The sequence below is a fragment of the Pyricularia oryzae genome, chromosome 1, assembly GCF_000002495.2.
Source record: "Pyricularia oryzae 70-15 chromosome 1, whole genome shotgun sequence".
In the NCBI taxonomy this organism is placed as follows: Eukaryota; Fungi; Ascomycota; class Sordariomycetes; order Magnaporthales; family Pyriculariaceae; genus Pyricularia; species Pyricularia oryzae.
The window spans coordinates 5,337,930-5,353,034 of NC_017844.1; the positions used below are offsets into that span (position 1 = coordinate 5,337,930).

Here is a 15,105-nt window from a genome sequence, read left to right on the forward strand (position 1 = left end):
TTAGGCGCATTTGCAACCCAGGCGTTATATTCCTGGTCGGGCTGGTCCGATTTGAAAAGATGGCCAAAGGTTATAAAAAGATCGTCGTCGTTGAAGCTATTATAATAGTAGTTCAAACTGGTGAAAAGAAGCACGATTTCCGGATGCGAAAATTTTAAACGAGGCGAGGGCGAATCTTTGGCACGGTATGGTACAATTAAGCGCGTGGGAGGTTGTCGCGTTGCGTCCAGGCCGTAATTAACTTTCCACCGTTTCTGGGCGAGGGTAAATGCCAGGATTCCGCCGGTAAAAATACTTCGGAGTAGTAAAAACGGTGTTTTGGTAATATTAGACCAAAGCCCATTTTATTTTACACTTTCGACGGCCTTTATCTTAATTGGAATAAAATTGGCCTTGGTAAGATATGTAAGCAAAGCCGCGCGTAATTTCTGGTTTTGCCGAGCGATTGGCAGTCCGGCGAGGCCCGTTTCACAAATTCGAAACGCAACGGCGTCGACGAGCGCCTGCTGGCCGTTGGCTTTAAAAATCCGAAAACGAGGGAAATTGCCCATGCCGAATTGGTTGTGGATTTCCAAAAAAAAACCGGCATTTCCTGGGCAATTAAAGGTGCTATATCCCTGATAACGTTAATAATATTTTGCATTAATTTCCACCGGTTTGGATTGTAATCGATAGGCTGCTAAGTCCCCATGGTGTAAACCAATTTAAATTTAACGTTAAAATTTTCGTCGTTTTTATTTATAATATTACGGGACCATTGGTTAAAGAATCGCTGTCCCGCAAGGAAATAGCGGCCAGTGGCCTTTTTGCCGTTAATTAAATATTTAAACCCCATAAATTTGAACGAAAATATGTGTTCTGGCTGTACTAAAAGAATACCACCGTTCCGTATACAACCTGTGAAATCCGCCTTTATATTAGCGACCTGGGCCGGGTCGAAACGCAGGGCCCGCGAAAATGGTAATTGAAAAATTTGGACATCCAACAACCCGCCCAGTTTGGCCAAAAGCATCTGCAATATCTGCTTCGATTGCGGTTTTGTTACAATAACGCGGACCAGCTAATTATTATTGGCGAGCAAAAAAGCCATTAGGGGTACAATAACGGAGTTTTTTCCTTCCCCCATGTTAAGCTGCATAATTGCGTTTCGGTTGTCAGGGGGGCTTGTCATGGTCCGGGCAATTTCGAACTGTATTAAACGGATGGTAATATTATTTTCGACTTCCATAAATAGAGCCTGAGGATATTCGACGGAATTCCAATTCGAATAAACCGCATTTTGCAACTCCTTTAACAAATCCAGGGAATTACCCGAAGAATACGTTCGCAGCAATCTCCGGGTACGTTGGAAATTGTGGAAAACCAAAGCGAATTCGATTAATGCAGGTTTCCATTCGACGGGAAGTTTTTTCCAGTTCGAATTCGAAAGTTGAAACAAAAAAAAAGTGCGGCAAATTCTAGGATTGTTAACCAGGACTCCATTTTGAACCTCGAGGCTCTCGAAGGTAGCCAGGGAGCGGAACTGTGCCAAAAAATGAGTTTGGTACTCTTTCCAATATTCCTCTAGCAGCTCTTCATTCTGAACTGTTGCAAGGCGATTTTCTGTGCTATTAGTTTCGCACCGATTAATATTAAACAATGCGCGGAAACTGCCATTAAAATCCTTGCAATACCTCCGTTCGAAATTTGTCCATGTACCAACCTTTAAACCTCTTAAAAATAATTGGACGCAAAATAAGGATAATTGTGCATTACCGCCGCTACAAACTTGGCCAAAATTAAGGCGTAACAGAGGGCGGTTTTCAGATCTTATTACCGGCGGTTTGTTATTGGAAAAAAGGTTTGCAATAGCAGCGAAACCTTTGTCGCTGGCGACACGGCGATCAGCTGCGAGCTCCGGAAGCAGAGGCAACTGGCCAGCCGATGGTTCGAACGGCTGTCGAGATATGGCTCGAACAAGCTCCATCAGGTATATATAGAACAAGTGATTTTGGTACCAAATCTTCCATCGCGACCGCACTACTGTCATTATCTTACCGACGTCCATATAAATTTTCAAACCAGCGCAATCGCTTTTTTTTGGCTCCGTTGGCTCTTCGCAGGACCATTGCAATCTGAGGTAGGAAACGAAAGCTGCAATTTTGGAATTAAATTGGCGCTCGTACTTATCGTATCGACGCGTGTCTGCGTCGTCCTTCTCCTTATTGGGAAGGCTGGGAAATTTGGCCTCCGGCGAATTGGCAAAGCCATAACCACCGTCCTTAATATTTCTAATGATGAGATCCGTAATAAGGGAATAGCCTGCAAATAAATCGTATTCGCTTATTTTGTTTGGTCGCGCAACAGAAGCCACCTCCGGGATCGACGCAATGGCGAAAAGTACATCAATCATGGGGCGTGTCTCGTCATCGGCGGTAAATGTTAGGGCTGAGAACCATAACATGAGTTGAAATACCCCAAACTGAAAACGCTTTATTCCAAAAAGGCTATAACTTTTGAGCCAATGTTGAGCGATCAGTTGCTTATTGTGTTGGAGCCATATTATATTATAAAAAAGGCTGGCTGGCAGCTCGACGTCTGGGCCATAGATTCTGCCTCTATCCGCGAAAAAAACTCCACAGCTTCGAGACAGAGATGTCAGCAGAGCCAATCAAAGCCGGCTTGGCCAAGAAAAGCGCCTGAGAAATTCTCAAAGTCGCGTTGGAGCGTGCTTCCTTTCGCAAACGGTCCCTGCTCTGGTAGACTTTATCGCCCGACGTAATAAACTTTTCGGCGCCAAAGCCGGGGATTTGTGACCAGGCGCAGTTAATCATATCCCGCTTGGTGAGCGCCGGATTTAAATTGCGCGATGAAACCAGTGATTTGACGAAGCCGGGTTTGATGTCGAATTGGCGGTCTGCCTGTCGAAACAATGCTTCCATTTTCTGATAAAAGAGAATGTGCTGGGAAAGGAAACCCAGTTGCGGATCCCAGTAGACCCGTTGCATCTCCATAAGGCCTTTTGGGTAAAAACGCCGCATTGGCGTGAGCGATGTTATGGCCAATAACAAACGTTCGTCGGCTTTAGACAGATTGAAGATAGAGCGTGCCGCTGCTAAGCCCAGGATTACAAGCGCCTATTCGGTGCCCGTATGTCCAATTAGGCCATCCGGGAGGCAAAAGGACGTTAAACCATAAAGGTAGGCGAGGTAAATCTTGCTTCTGAAATTCCCATTGTCCACCAGACGGCCAAGCTGCTCGTCGATATTATAACGATAAATTTGTGCCGAGGAGCCTTTGGCGATAATAATTTGAATATGAATGGCCTTGGCGTGCGCCTAATCCGTGTAAAAAAAGTAAATAACCTTACCGTCGGGAATTAAAATTGCTCGTTTGTCCCCAATGCTGTTAATAAGGATAAATTTGCTGCGAAGTTCCATTAGTATATCAATCGCTTGGGAGGAATCGATATACATTCCCCGAAACTGCCGAGAAAAAACCTCAGTTAACCCGGCTCCGACACTAAACCCAAATTGCAATTTAGGTAAATTAATGTTAACAGCAAAATTATTTGCAGCAATTAAAATATGGAGGTATGGAAAGTTCTCGAAGGTATTAAAAATAGCCCCCATGGCTTTTATAGCTCCGCTTATTCCAAAAACAAACTGGCGGGTGGCAGTTTGTAATTTCCACCTATTTCCGTGTTTGGATAACACCCAGTTTTCGGGGGAAAATATCCACTGTAATAAAAAGGGGCGGAACTCGACCGTATTAAATAAAGGATCGTACCAGTGGATATAACTTTTAACAAAAAAGACAGGCAATAGCCGACGGAATACCCTCGAGGGTATAAATTACCATATAACTGATCGGCCCTTCTAATCTTGTTTTTGTTTCTTTGCAACCACAATTAAATCCTAATGGTCCAACCTTTCGAGACCCAAATTGACTATATGTTCCGAAATTAGGGCCTTGACAAAAAATTGCATTCCGGGTAAATTGGAAGGTATAACATCCAAAATACTTTCGCCGAATAGCAGCTGGTATATTAGATGCTTTTTATACTCTGTGGAAACACGCGAAACCGGGATATTATTAACCAGTAGTTCGCCAATTAGGAAATTGTAATGCACGGGTAAAAATCGACCATAAATTTCCAAAGTTTCAAATCCAATCCAGTAATTTACGTATTTTACAGGTTCCCAATTTTTACCTTCCTGGTATTTTGGCCAATATTAATGGATAATATAATCGAATGGGTTGTTATCCGAAATTTTAACAGTTATAATTAACAGTAGAAAGGCGCGATAACAAAACTTCCTCCACCTTACCACGAGGAAATTTATAACTAAACCACCCGCAAACGCGCCAGGTTGCAGACATTTTTAAACGTTTATATATATTTGCACAAACACTAATATATATTTACGGTTTGCCAAAAGTGTTTTAAAATGGTTTTTTTCCATATCGAAGGTGGAAAGACAAATGAGGCCAATTTCGGAAACCTTTAATATAAATTTTTATCGGAAATCTTCAGTAATATTTTGTAAATCCGTTTTAATCTTCCCTAACCAAACAAATGCAATTTGGCGAGCCTCGGAAAGAAAGTCTAGGCAAATATGGTAAATTGCGGGCAAAAAGGAAAACAAAAACACGCGCGTGGCGACGGTGGCGAAGTTTGCCAAAGTTTGGCTCGACTCCCAATTTTGTTTCACACGGGCACAGGTATAAAAAAGACGGTTAATAAGTTTATAACAAAATATATTATTTTCAAAAATAAAATAACCCTGTCGGAAATTGTGGCCCGCATTTTCGTTTTATATGGTCGCGATTGAGGGTGGACCGGCCTAATATATAACCTGCCAGATCGCAAAACTTGTTTCGGGTTTTCGAAAATCGACTTCCGGTATTAAAAGTTGCAAAAGAATGTTCTACCACTAAAACTTCTTGCCCGAAGGCAATAAGCACAATATTTTAAATTCGGAAACTGAAATGTAGGTAGGGGCCTTAAATTAATTTGCGATAATAATGTTCGACGATAGGCCCCAGGGCCTCTCGCTTGGCCGGTACAAGAATGTTACGATCAAGGTATCGGGTAACCTGTTCTTAGGGTAAAGTACAGTGGGTTGAAGCAACTGAGCGTCTGGCTGGGTAACTGGGGTTCTCAATGACTGGGGGTGAAGTTATGATCGTTCTCAAGTAAGTATTGAGGTTAACTAGAGTTTGATTGCTGCTAAGCAATCCTAGAATCGAATCTATCTATATGGTAATGAGCGTGCCTTATATAGACTATGTTCCGAATGTGATCTCTCCTAAAAGGTCTCTGATCTTAAAGACTCCCCAGGGTCTCTGGAGATCAGGTTGTGATCTTTGAAATCATCCCTTGTCCGTTTGAGATCAACTGTCTTGGCAGTCACGTGCTGTCACGTGGCTTTGTCCTTACGTAATCCATGTTCTGCCGGTCGGTGACTTTTCTGGGCGAGTGTCGTCAGGAGGGGTGTGACCCCACCTGGCCTCCCTGGTACCGGCCCAACTGTCTGGTCGTAACATCAGGTCTCCTCTCCTTTGGCCAAGTCCCTTTGGCCTTTAAGTAGTCCGTACTCCCTTGATCCCTGTTCTGGTTTTCCTTCCTTCCTGGCTAACTCTCTTGCGCCATGTCTAATCGTGTAGTCAAACCGAAATCTGGTCGCTCGTCGACAGAGCGTCGTTCTGCCCTTCTTTCTTCTTTGCTTTTGTCGACGGTGGAGATGGCTGCTTGTTCTGCTTGTGAGTCGAGGGGAATACCCAAATGTGCGGTTTCTCCTCAAGATTCCTCTCGGTGTGTCGAGTGTTTGCGGTCGAACCGTTCGGGGTGCGATGTCCTTGAAATTTCGCCTGCTCAGTTTCGCAAGATTGGCCAACAGCATGCCAAGCTGGAGGAGGAGCTAGAGGCTGCGGAGGAGGCTCGTCGCCGGGCGGACGAGAAAGTTCGTTTGGCCGACGCGAAGGTCGAGCGTCTTCGCAAACAAAAGAAGATGTGGTTTGAAAAAATGATGCGAGCTGTGTCTCGCGGAATTGATGACTTGGAGGAATTGGATCGGGTGGAGCGTGAGGAGGCGGAACAGGAGGAGCGTCGCCGATCAGCCGAGGTCCTGCCTGAAGTGTCCTTGGAGTCGCTTCTTCCGGATTCCAATTTTCTCTGGGATTCGACTTTCCCGATGGGTCCTCTGAATCCTTCGTTGTTGGATGAGATGAATGTTCTTGCGCAACATTCCGTTGGTACGTCGTTTTCTGGTGTTTTTGTTTTGTGTTGCATACTGATCGTTCCTTGATAGGTTCGTCTGGTGGTATGGTTTCGAGTCCTGGTCGGTCCTTAACTTCTGGGAATGGTAGGTGGTGCTTTCTTAGGTCGTCCTCTTTTTCTTGGCTGACTTGCTCGCAGATCCAACTCCTGATAGTACTGGCGGAGCGGTTCCTGGCAATCCTGGAGGTGGTTAAGGGGTTCCCAAGTGTTTTCCTCATGCCCATAGTTTTCCCATTTAACAAGGTACTCTGTTTTGCCGTGGTTTCGTCTGTGGTCGAGTATTCGTTCAACGTCGTAGGTTTGTTCTGCGTCGATCTCGATCGTTTCTTGTGTGCTGGTGCCGTGTGGTGCTGGTTCCAGTAGTGATACGTGAAATGTGGGGTGAATTTTCATGGTGTCTGGTAATGACAGTCTGTAGTTGGTGTCGCTGATTTTCTTGCTGATTTTAAAAGGTCCAAGCTTCTTAAAATCGAGCTTGCTGTTAGGTCGTTGTGTTTTGATGTTGCGTCGAATGAGGTAGACGCTATCTCCCTCCTTGAAGGATGGTCCCTTCATCCGATGCTGATTGGCGTATTTCATCATTTTTTTTCGTACGAACTCTAGTTCCTGCTGGAGTTCTTTGTGTAATTGTCGTAACTCGCTCGCTTGTTTATCGGCTCGCGGTGCCGTAGTCGTGGTTCTTGGTTCTCCGTACGCTGTAGGGTTGAATCCATAGTTGGCGTAAAACGGGGTTGTCTTGGTACTTTCGTTTTCTGAGCTGTTGTAAGCGAACTGTGCTGTGGGTAACAACCGTACCCAATTGTCTTGTTTGTGGTTCACATAGCATCTTAGGTATTGTTCCAGTGTTTGGTTGGCTCGCTCTGTTTGTCCGTCCGTCTGTGGGTGGAATGCTGTGGATAGTTTGTGGTCTGTTCCTAGCTGTTCCATCAGGGATTTCCAAAATCTTGATGTGAAGAGCTTGTCTCTGTCTGTGATAATACTTTCTGGAAGTCCGTAATTGCTGACAATCACTCGTAGGAATGTGTAGGCGATTTCTTCGGCGTTGCTGCTTTTTTTGTATGGTAGGAAGTAGGCGTATTTGGTGAGCTTGTCCACTATAACCAGTATGCTGTCGTACTTGGTCTTAGTGAGTGGTTCTTCCGAAGGGGGTAACTTGACGATGAAGTCCATTGTAATGGTCTGCCATGCCTTGCTGGGGGCTGGTAAGGGTTGTAGGAGTCCGTAAGGCCTATGTCTTGCGGACTTGCTCTTGGCACAAAGTTCGCAGTCCTTGATGGCTTCTCGTACTTCTTGTCGTGTTCCTCTAAAGTTGTAATGCTGTTTTAGCCGTTTCCATGTCTTGGAAATTCCTTGGTGTCCGTGGGCTTTGTTTCCGTGGATCTTCCGTATTTCTTCTGGTGTGGTTACCGTATTTGTTATTATAAGGCTCCGGTGTGCTGGTAAAAGGTTTCCGTTTCCGTCTGTGGTGAGGATAACCCGTGTTTCCTCTGGCATTATGTTCTCGTGATCTGGTCTTCGGCTGAGGGCGTCGGCCCTGCCGTTTTCTGTTCCTTTTCGGTAAATGATCCTAAAATGGAATTCTGACAGGAATTCTGACCATCTGATTTGTCGTTTGTTTAACACTTTGCTAGTGGTGAAGTGGGTCAGGTTCTTGTGGTCCGTGTAAACTAACACCTCGTGTTTAGTTCCGGATAACTGTGGTTTCCATTCTTCAAATGCTCGAATGATGGCCATAAGCTCTTTGTCGTGAATCTGGTAGTTGAGTTCTGGTCCATGTAGTTTTTGTGAGAAGAAGGCGCAAGGATGCAACCGTCCTTCTTCGTCTCGCTGACTGAGTTGTCCTCCGATCGCATAGTCCGATGCGTCGGTCTCGACTTCGAAAGGTTTCGTTGGGTCTGGTATCTTAAGGATTGGTTCTCTGGCTACTGCGTCTCGTAGCTGTTCAAAGGCCTGTTGTGTCTGTTCCGTCCACTGGAATTCTAGGTCCTTCTTGGTCATGTTGGTTAATGGGGTGGCGATCGCGCCGTATCCCTTGATGAACCTTCTGTAAAAGTTCACGAATCCGAGGAATGCCCGAACGTCTTTTACGTTCTGTGGTTGAGGCCATTCCTTTACTGCTTGGATTTTCGATTCCTCCATCCTAATTTCTCCAGGAGCGATAGTGTATCCTAGGAAATTGACTTGCTTGCTGTGAAAAAGACACTTCTCGGGCTCAACTAAGAGCTTAGCGTCTTGCAGCTTCTGTAAGACTGTGTGAACGTGTTGCCTGTGTTCTTCCAACGTCTTGGAAAAGACAAGGATGTCGTCCAGGTAGACAACGACGAAAATATCTAGGCATTCCCTGAGAACGTGGTTGATCATGGTTTGGAAGGTTGCTGGGGCGTTGGTAAGACCGAAGGGCATTACTAGGTACTTATAATGTCCTCGTCTGGTGCGAAACGCGGTTTTCCATTCTTCGCCTTCCTTCACACGGATCAAATTGTATGCTCCTTTGAGGTCTAGTGTCGTAAACCATTGTGCTTGGTAGAGCATGTCTCGGAGTTCTCCTATTAGTGGGAGTGGGTAGCAATTCTTTATAGTAATGTCGTTTAATTGTCTGTAGTCCACGCATAGTCGTAATTTTCCGTTCTTCTTTGGTACGAAGAGGATTGGGTATCCTGCTGGTAATGTTAATGGTCTGATGTAACCTTTCTTGAGGTTTTCTGCGAGGTACTCATCTAGTGCCTCCATCTGTGTTGGGTTCAAGCCGTATATCTTGTGGAATTTGGGCTGTGTTCCTTCTTTCAATGGTATCTCGTGGTCGAACGGACTATGCTCGGGTAATCCTGTTTCGAGTTCGGGGCTGAATAGTCGTCCATACATCCGGTATTCGGCCGGGATGTTGTCGATCAATGTGGTAAGGTTCGATCGTTCTTCGCTCATGGATAGTCGCGATCCTTCCGATGTTGGCTCCAGGCGTGGCTCGCTTTTCCTCAATAGCGCCATAATGTTTTGTTGATTTCGCTCCTGTGCCCTACGCTCGTTGCGTGAAGTCCGTTTCTCGGATTTTCCTTCAGAGGCTAACGGCTCTTCCCATTGGACTTGGCCGGTTGTCCAATCTATCCGGGGGTTGCTCCTTCTGAGCCAGGGGATTCCTAATATCACGTCTTTGTCCCCTATCTCCGTGATGTCTAAGGTAATTTGTTCCTTTCGTCCATAGCTCTCCATCCAGAGGTGTACGGTCTCTGTTTCGATGGTGCCGTTCCCGTATGAAACTGCCTCTCCTTCCACGGTCTGCAACTGGTATGGTTCCTTCTTTTGTTGCCAAGGTATCCGTCGTTTCGCTACGACCCTTGGTGAGATGTAGTTGCCTTGTGCTCCACTGTCGAGGAGTGCTCGTATGGGTCTGTCATCGAGTCGTATGTCGAGAAATATGTATTCATGTGCTGCTATGGTGTCTTGTGTAGCGTTCAGGGTTCTTTGTTCCGTTCCTGTTGTCGCCGTTCGGTGCCCTGTGCCGTCTGGCTGTCCTAGTTTTTTGACTTGCTGGACTCGCGTCGTGGGTCCTTGTTTTTCTTATCCCTGGGTGTGCGGCTACTTCTTGTTTCGACTAGGTCAAGTGGGTGTTTCGCTGGCACGGGTGTCTTGCGTGCGTTCGTGGTTATCTCGTTGTCTCGTACGTTGGGGTTCCACACAATTCTGGTTATTGGTGCAGGTCCTGGTTGCCGTGATTTCTGTTCGTGCCAGGCCTGGGCTTTGGCTAGCATATGTACTCTGCATACGCTTCGGGTGCATTCGTACCATGGGAACTGTTTCTGGTTGCAACACGCCATGGGGTAGTTGTCGTTAGGTGTGAAAATTGCGGCTGGCTCAGTGTTGAGTCTTATTTTAATTTCCCAATTTGGTAGGTCGGTTGTGGTGTATACCTCGTAAATGCCTGTTGTTTTGCGTCGTCGTGGGAAAAAGTTGTGGACTATCTTCCTGCTTAAGTGGAGTCCACAGTTGTCTCGGAAGCATTCTGCCCAAAAGATTTCTGCGTGTTGAGGGTGTTTGGTGTCCAAGGTCGGGTGGTCTCCAAAAGTTGCATTGACTGGTCCTGTAGGATGTCGGATCTGTGCCTGAAGTGGCAATCCGGGAAACTGTACTAATTGGTCGTCTCGGTGTAAGTCGATGTGCTTCTTTTCGTATATGTAGGGGTTGTTTTCCCTTGCTGCGTTATACTGGCTCGAGGGCATGGTCTCTTCCTCGCTGGATTCTTCCTCGGAATCCTCGCTTGATTCTTGTGTTGAGGATTGATTGGTTGTCCTAATGTGGTGGGTTTGTCCCAAAGGTTCCTCATCCGATTCTCCGGAGGCATCCGAGTCCGTGAGTTCGGGTAGTTGGGTCTCTTGTCGGTGTAACTTCGTTGATTGTCCTGTCCCTAGGGGTACTCGGTTTCCTACTGCTAGGGTTCGAGTGCCTCGGGGCTTCTGTGGGTACCATCCTGCGTCGATTTTGGAGCTATTGTGGGTTATACAATTGTTATTATAGCAGGTGGTCCAGCTTATTGTACTGTGTTGGTCAGGCCGTAGTTGCCGGTGATTGGTGGCATTAAGTCCTCGTGGTTTTTCGGTCTTGCCCCTAAAATTAGGGATATCTTCCTGGTTTCTTGGGCAGTTTCTGGCGATGTGCCCTGTCTTGTCGCATTTGAAGCACTTGCCACTCTTGGGGTCTTTACGGGGCTTCTTGTGTTGTGTGGCACTGAGGTCCATGGGTCCACTGTGGGTACCATAAGCTGTACTGTAGGTCTGGGGTGCCATGTGACGGGGCTGCTGCCATCCACCATTGTTTCTGTGGTATGTGGGTTGGGGGTGTTGGTATTTGCGTCCCGTGTTGGTTTGTCGAGTTGAGGTGACGAACACTCGCTGTCCGCCTTGTTTTTCCTGTCGGCGTTCGTAAATCCGGTTGTCAAGTTTGATGGCAAGTTCGACGTACTCGAGGAAATCCTCGGGTCGGTCGAGCTTGGATACTTCGTCTTTTACTTCTGACTTCAGTCCTTGGTAGAACTGGAGGATCTTGGTTTCTTCGGTCATGTCCAGCCTTGTTGCTAGCCTTCTGAACTCGGCTGCATAAGCGGAGGCTGACTTGGTTTGTCGTAGGTTGGCCAAGTCTCGTTCGGTCTGTCGTTTCTCATCGGGTTCCTGGAATAAGGAACGGAGGGTGCGTTCATACCCTGCGAAAGTTGAGAAAATGTCGGTGACTTCTTGGCGTCGTTCTTCGGGGGGTACATCAAGCCATTCCTGCAACAGAGGCTCGAACCAAGACAAGGCTCGTCCTCGGAGGAAAGTGGCCGCGTGTACCACCTTTTCTGTTTCACTGCGGAAAGTTTCCAGATGGAATGCTTGGTAGGTGCGTACCTGTACAAGGTACCCTTTAAGTTGTCCAGGTGTGCCATCGAATGTGGCTGGGGGGTTAAGCTTGAGTCTCTCGCGCCCATCAAGAGGGGTTGAGGTAACGTTAGCACTGGCTCGAAGAGCCTGGAGTTCCTCTTGGAGTTGGGTTGCGCGGAGCGTCTGTTCGTGGAGCTCCTGGTTGGTCCTAGCAACCTGCCTGCGGAGCTGGTCTTCCTCGTCCTCACTATCGCTATCATCCTTGGGCCGAACAGGGGCCTTCTGGGCCGCCTTGCTGCTCGTAGCCGGGGTGCTGGGGGTGTTGTTCTTGGACGTCTGGGAAGACATGTTGTCGGATACTGCTCGGTATGCTTCAAGGCAAAGTACTGAACAGGAGCAATCAAAATGTTACGATCAAGGTATCGGGTAACCTGTTCTTAGGGTAAAGTACAGTGGGTTGAAGCAACTGAGCGTCTGGCTGGGTAACTGGGGTTCTCAATGACTGGGGGTGAAGTTATGATCGTTCTCAAGTAAGTATTGAGGTTAACTAGAGTTTGATTGCTGCTAAGCAATCCTAGAATCGAATCTATCTATATGGTAATGAGCGTGCCTTATATAGACTATGTTCCGAATGTGATCTCTCCTAAAAGGTCTCTGATCTTAAAGACTCCCCAGGGTCTCTGGAGATCAGGTTGTGATCTTTGAAATCATCCCTTGTCCGTTTGAGATCAACTGTCTTGGCAGTCACGTGCTGTCACGTGGCTTTGTCCTTACGTAATCCATGTTCTGCCGGTCGGTGACTTTTCTGGGCGAGTGTCGTCAGGAGGGGTGTGACCCCACCTGGCCTCCCTGGTACCGGCCCAACTGTCTGGTCGTAACAAAGAACCTGTTCAAAATATTCGAGGTCGATTAATATATGCAACCACGGGACATAGTATCCATAAACTTACGCTGGGAAATATTTGATTTTGTCGAGGTTGCCTAATCGAAAAAATGGTATGTTATATTATTATTTAAACAAATATTACTATCAATTATAAAAAGGTTAATTTGGATAATTTTTCTATATATGCGCCAATATGGTTTGGTCGAATTTAATAAAATAATGCGACCGGTTCCTAAAGGCATTATGCGGTACCCGGAAAGAACCTCGTAATTAAAAAGATTGTTTTGGGGTTCGCGACGGTTACCGACGCTATTATATTCGCAACCAAAAATTCGTAGTTGCACAAAAACGGTCGCGTCTCGCCACTCTGCGAAATATTTGGGCAACTGAAACTCGAATATTATTAATTGGGCCTTAAAGGTTTCCTAAGGCAATGGCCATTCGTAAATGTCGATTTTCAACGAATTTATCTTTTCAAAAGTGGCGCACTTCTTGCACCAGCGCGGATAGTATATATACGGCCTGCCGCGCCGGTTCACACCCGATCCTTTATCATATACCATCCTTTCGTAATTAGCCTTCAGCTGAAAATATTTATTCTTAATTTTGGAAAGTTCCTGCTTCTTTTAATTTTGGAGCCTAGCTGCCATATTTTCGATCTGAGAAAAAAGGGTATGTAAAGCCGGCGAACGAGCATAATATTGTACTGCAAACGACATACGATCGCCAAAAGAATCGAAGATGTTAGGGAGCGTTAAATCGGCCTTTTGAAACTTTAGCTGAAAGTACAACTTAACCTTTTTAAGTCGGACCATATCTTGGCTGAAAGGCAGCACCAAAGATTGCAATAGGTGTATCGGGATCTGCGGCCAATATTCTCGCAGAAATGGCTGACTGCGGATGGCCAACTTGTCGCAAACGACCCAAAGTTCCATGATGGTTAGGTGAACCATCGAAACACCCTCCGGGTTCCCCTGGTAAATTATATTTGCTGTAATTTGGTAATTGACAATAAGGCTGGAAAATTTGGAACAGGTATCCTCCTGATTAATGTGCTTGCCGATCCAATCCTCAAAATGATTTGCGACCCACGCTTCGACCGAGTAGATATTGAAAAAAACGTATTTTCGAAAGATGCTCATCGCACTTATATATGGTAAAGCATAACTGGGGAAAGCCGACATATAGTTACCCTGGTTAAATGTTCCCTGGGTCGAAAGCTGTTTACGCTCCTCCATCGATTTCAGGAAGGAATCGAGCGTAGGAAATAAATAATAGACGTCTTAATTAAGATTAAGTTTCGCAAGCTGCGAGAGATTGTTGGGTGGCGTCAAAGATGCAGAGATTTGCTGTTGGCGCTAGCAAAGTTCGTCCATTGCACCTACCAAAAACCCATCAACCGCCTGGAGTACAGACTCTGGCAACTCGAACTGCGAAGACCTTCCAGCGCTGGTCAGCTTAAGCCGTCGACGAGCTACCTTGAATCGCATAATCTCCAGGTAGTCGCTGTCCAGGCGAATATTTGCCGAAATACGGAGGATCCGAGCAGACAAATAAAGCATAAAAGCTTTGTACATGTTTAGTCCATCCTCTGGCGATTGTCGGTGCCAGAGGAGCTGCATGGCGACACGAAGCAACAGCCAGAGAGGCGATCGTCGCCAAGGCATGAAGGCGTCATTCCACATGATCTCGTCCCGGGTGTTCTTCCAAAATCCCGCATCCTTAACTGGCTTTGTCACGGGGCCAAAAAAAGCTGTAACAAACTCCGTCATATTGTGTGGGCTTGGGGTGTTACGCTCCTCGTCATAAAATTGTCCTGCCTTTTTCACTTTGGGGTAAAAACCAGGTGTTTTGGCAGATGCCAGCTTATACAACATGGATAAAATCGACGAAACAAAGTTAGTTTTGCCGATATAATCTTCCATGCGCATGGCGATTGCAACACCTGGGAAATAGCGCCGAAACCTTCCTGCGGAGGCCATTGTGTTTTTGTTACGTGGGGACAACTCGAAAAGGTCGAGTTGCATCTTGTCCAAAGTTCTAATGATCATGACGCCAGCATTCTGTTTGACAATATGGAGGACCACAAACCCTAAATATCATTGTAGAAAATAAAAGTTAGTCGAGCTTTTAAACTAAGAACAACAAAGGCTGAGGTGAGGGCAATTTCAAGTCAAATTATGTCTCGGAACTCACCTAGCTTCCCGTTTACCATCTCTAAAATGGTAACGTTGAGCTTACACTTATCAAACTGAATATTGTCCTGTGTCCGAACACTGATCGTTGCCTGTAAAATGCTGGTCACAGACTCCACCACGGCGCGTTAATCTTGTGGAACGGAATCCTGAAAATCGACAAGTGCATCGTAGACGGTAGACAGCATGATGGCCTTCTGCGTGGGAGACTCATCATCGCCACTGGGGAGCTTTGGGGGTAAAAAGACATGATTAACCAAGTAGAGCAGATGGTGCTGAGCCAAGGCGGCTCCGGCCTTGGTCTTGGACATGATGGATCAAGACAAGCCGCAGATGTATCTCCGTGGCGCGTTGAGCGCGGTTGGGGTGCTTTAATCAGCCAAACGCAGTTCAGGCAAACAAGGCCGAAAAAAA

General features: G+C 46.3%; 3 protein-coding genes across 4 annotated transcripts; 1 reads left to right on the top strand and 2 right to left on the bottom strand.

Moving 5' to 3' along the window:
* Window positions 1–2,517: 2,517 nt before the first annotated feature.
* MGG_05473 (uncharacterized protein) lies at window positions 2,518–2,993 on the bottom strand (the record flags this gene model as incomplete). The annotated part of the gene is made up of 1 exon (XM_003710290.1): window positions 2,518–2,993. The coding sequence occupies one exon, from the start codon at window positions 2,991–2,993 to the stop codon at window positions 2,598–2,600; it is 396 nt and encodes a 131-aa protein (XP_003710338.1). The 3' UTR covers window positions 2,518–2,597.
* Window positions 2,994–5,726: 2,733 nt separating this feature from the next.
* On the top strand, window positions 5,727–7,011 carry MGG_16371 (the record flags this gene model as incomplete). 2 transcript variants are annotated; one of them, XM_003710292.1, is made up of 3 exons in its annotated part: window positions 5,727–6,237; window positions 6,294–6,347; window positions 6,401–7,011. In XM_003710292.1, 3 exons carry the CDS (start codon window positions 5,727–5,729, stop codon window positions 6,454–6,456), a joined length of 621 nt encoding a protein of 206 aa, XP_003710340.1. In that variant the 3' UTR covers window positions 6,457–7,011. The 2 variants fall into 2 exon arrangements, with proteins under 2 accessions (XP_003710340.1, XP_003710339.1); XM_003710291.1 differs by lacking the exon at window positions 6,294–6,347.
* Window positions 7,012–12,429: 5,418 nt separating this feature from the next.
* MGG_16372 (uncharacterized protein) lies at window positions 12,430–15,002 on the bottom strand (the record flags this gene model as incomplete). The annotated part of the gene is made up of 6 exons (XM_003710293.1): window positions 12,430–12,496; window positions 12,561–12,591; window positions 13,218–13,470; window positions 13,882–14,588; window positions 14,693–14,783; window positions 14,853–15,002. The coding sequence occupies 6 exons, from the start codon at window positions 15,000–15,002 to the stop codon at window positions 12,430–12,432; spliced, it is 1,299 nt and encodes a 432-aa protein (XP_003710341.1).
* Window positions 15,003–15,105: the final 103 nt, after the last annotated feature.